This window comes from Vicia villosa, linkage group LG6, assembly GCF_029867415.1.
Source record: "Vicia villosa cultivar HV-30 ecotype Madison, WI linkage group LG6, Vvil1.0, whole genome shotgun sequence".
Lineage (NCBI taxonomy): Eukaryota > Viridiplantae > Streptophyta > Magnoliopsida > Fabales > Fabaceae > Vicia > Vicia villosa.
The window spans coordinates 92,026,302-92,029,343 of NC_081185.1; the positions used below are offsets into that span (position 1 = coordinate 92,026,302).

The window sequence follows — 3,042 nt, forward strand, 5'->3', positions numbered from 1 at the left end:
CTGAGACCACGACGGAGGGAGTGAGGGCGAAGAAGCGTAGAGAGTACGTGAGGGAGAGGAAGAAGAAGATGTACGGAGGGAGTTTTGTGTTTCTGCAAAAATAGCGTGCACGTGTTCACTTTTATGAAATATAAATTTTAAAAAGGGCTACCAGAGCGCTTTTCAAAAGCGCTTTCACACACCCCCCTTATACCAGCGCTTTAATACCAAAAGCGCTTTCGTAACACCCCCCTATAAGAGCGCTTTCAAAAACGCTTTTGTAACACTACCTATAAGAGCGCTTCACATAAACGCTTTCATAACACACCCTTTAAGAGCGCTTTTAAAAAGCGCTTTCTTTCCCCCCTATAAGAGCACTTTTCTAACGTGACTTTTAATTTTGTTTTTAGCCAAACCTACGAAAGCGCTTTTGGGTAAAAGCGCTTTTGTAGGTGTGCTGCTAAAAGCCAAATTTGGCGTAGTGTAGGGTGTTACACACCCCAATATTTATTATTTCTTCCCATTCCTGCACCACCAACATGAAATTGATGAAGAGCAAAAATCCTGTAAGAGAGAGAAGAAAAGGAAGAAATTCATAGATTTCATAGATTTATGGAAATCCTCCCAGAACTCGATTGTCTTTGTTGAAGAAAAGGAAGAGAGAAGAAATAAGAAGAGGAAGAGAGAGGAAGAAGAAGAGAAACGAAAGAAGCATATAAATAGAGAGGCAGCGGAACAGAGAACAAAAGAAGAGGAAGAGAGAGAACATGATTTTTGTACCTTTTTGGGGAAGCAGTTTTTTTTGAATTGCATGTGACATTGAAAAATGGAAAAAGGTGTAGAATTTGAAAACACGTAGTTTGTTTTGAACCAATCAATGTAAACAGTGCACAACATAGACAAAAGTGGAAGGCAAAAGTAAACTATTCGGTTAAAAATGATAATTCGGTTGTAAAAAGTAAATTTTGGACACAAATTGCTCTCAAATCGATGACGTGGCAAAAAAAGAGATAAGAGCATAAATGCCTTTTTGAGAGCAACTATTTTTCTTATATTATACTCATTTTCTTATATTATAGATTTGATTAATCGTAACATTTGAAAAGCTTACTAAATTTTTTTACTAAATATATTTCATAATAATTATAGGAAAAATACTCATTTTGATCCCTTAATTATACCCTTGAGTTAAGATTGGTTCCTTAATTTTTTTTCATGTCACTTTGGTCTCTTAACTTTCAAAATGTTTAATTTTAGTCTTTTTTTTGTCTAATTAGCGACGGAAAAACATCGAAATCGGTGCTAAATCCGCTGCTAATTAGACAAAGAAACTAAAATAAAACATTTTAAAAATTAAGGGACCAAAGTAACACGAAAAAAAAATTAAAACACCAATCTAAAACGAAGGATATAATTAATGGACAAAAATTGAGTATTTTACCATAATTATATTACTAAACTATTTCATCATATTAAAAAATAAAAAATAAATAAAAAAGAGATAATAGTCCTTGTACTACATACATCGCCCTTATCAAAAAGTGAAAATATTCCCCTTGCAAATAAAACTAATACCAATATCTATTTACATCATTTATCAACTACATTAATGCCACTTTCTTTTTAATTTGTTACACAGATTTTGTTAACCACTCATTTAGATCAAGAATTACCATCTTCCAAATTCTATAAATAGCCACAACACCTTAGGACTCGCACACCAAAACAAACTACTTAATATATAGTCAGAAAAATTGAAGTGTTCCAATCAATGGCTGATGAGGTGAAACTTTTGGGAGTTGTGGGAAGCCCATTTGTATGTAGAGTACAGATTGCTTTAAAATTTAAAGGAATTGAACACAAATTTGTTCAAGAAAACTTGGCCAACAAAAGTGATGAACTCCTTAAATATAATCCAGTTTATAAAAAGGTTCCGGTTTTTGTTCACAATGAGAAGCCAATATCAGAATCTCTTGTGATTCTTGAGTACATTGATGAAGTTTGGAAGAACAATCCTATTTTTCCTTCTGATCCATACCAAAGAGCCTTAGCTCGATTTTGGTCCAAGTTCATGGACGACAAGGTAAATATGTTCCTATTGATTACATTCTAAGAAATATTACAATTAAATGTTTTAATATGTGAATCGAACAGATTGTGACTCCGTCATTCAAATCCGTTTTTAACGTCGACGAGAAAGAACGTGAGAAGAATATTGCAGAATCAAGTGAGGCTCTTCAGATTCTTGAGAATGAGCTGAAAGACAAGTTTTTTGGTGGAAAAGAGTTTGGCAATGTTGATATCGCTGCTGTGTTCATAGCATTTTGGATTCCATTGTTTCAAGATATTATAGGGCTGAAATTATTCACTGCTGAAAAATTTCCAAAGCTTTATAAGTGGAGCCAAGAGTTTCTTAACCATCCAACTGTGAAGGAAATTATGCCTCCTAGGGACCCGCTTTTTGCCTTTTTCAAAGGTGTCTATGAGAAACTTCATTCTTCTTCAAAATAGATCAATCATCAATATACTTATTGATATCTGTATTGATACTCAGAATATCAACTTTCTGTCTTCATGTTATTTTTTTTATAAGAAGTATCTTTATGTTTTTGGTGCTGTGATTTTATTACAAAATCACACTTCCTCTATTTCATGTCTAGAAAAAATATTTATCTCATAATATTTGTGACTTTTAAGTTTTAATACAACTTTAATTTTAATTTCCGACTATCATCTGATTAATACTTTTAATTTATTATTTTAAGATTTGTATTAATAATCTTAAAATATACCAATATCTAGTAGGAAACCCGTGTTGTCGCACGGGTCTGGTCGGGATTTCACATTACATGTATCTAATTGTGACTTGTAAAATTACTTTATATATATATATATATATATATATATATATATATATATATATATATATATTTATTTATTTATATATATAAATAAATAAATAAATATATATATATATATATATATATATATATATATATATATATATATATATATATATATATATATATATATATATATATCAAACATTTATGCAATAGTTTG

The 3,042-nt window shown here is 31.0% G+C and overlaps 1 protein-coding gene across 1 annotated transcript; it reads left to right on the plus strand.

The window, feature by feature from the left end:
* Positions 1 to 1,713: 1,713 nt before the first annotated feature.
* LOC131609324 (probable glutathione S-transferase) lies at positions 1,714 to 2,656 on the plus strand. The gene is made up of 2 exons (XM_058881004.1): positions 1,714 to 2,062; positions 2,134 to 2,656. The coding sequence occupies exons 1-2, from the start codon at positions 1,751 to 1,753 to the stop codon at positions 2,488 to 2,490; spliced, it is 669 nt and encodes a 222-aa protein (XP_058736987.1). The 5' UTR covers positions 1,714 to 1,750; the 3' UTR covers positions 2,491 to 2,656.
* The last annotated feature ends 386 nt before the right edge of the window (positions 2,657 to 3,042 follow it).

Coding starts and splice junctions, on each gene's coding strand:
- LOC131609324 (XM_058881004.1), top strand. CDS start 1,751: ATGGCTGATGAGGTGAAACTTTTGGGAGTTGTGGGAAGCCCATTTGTA. Junction 2,063..2,133: donor CCAAGTTCATGGACGACAAG/GTAAATATGTTC, acceptor TGAATCGAACAG/ATTGTGACTCCGTCATTCAA.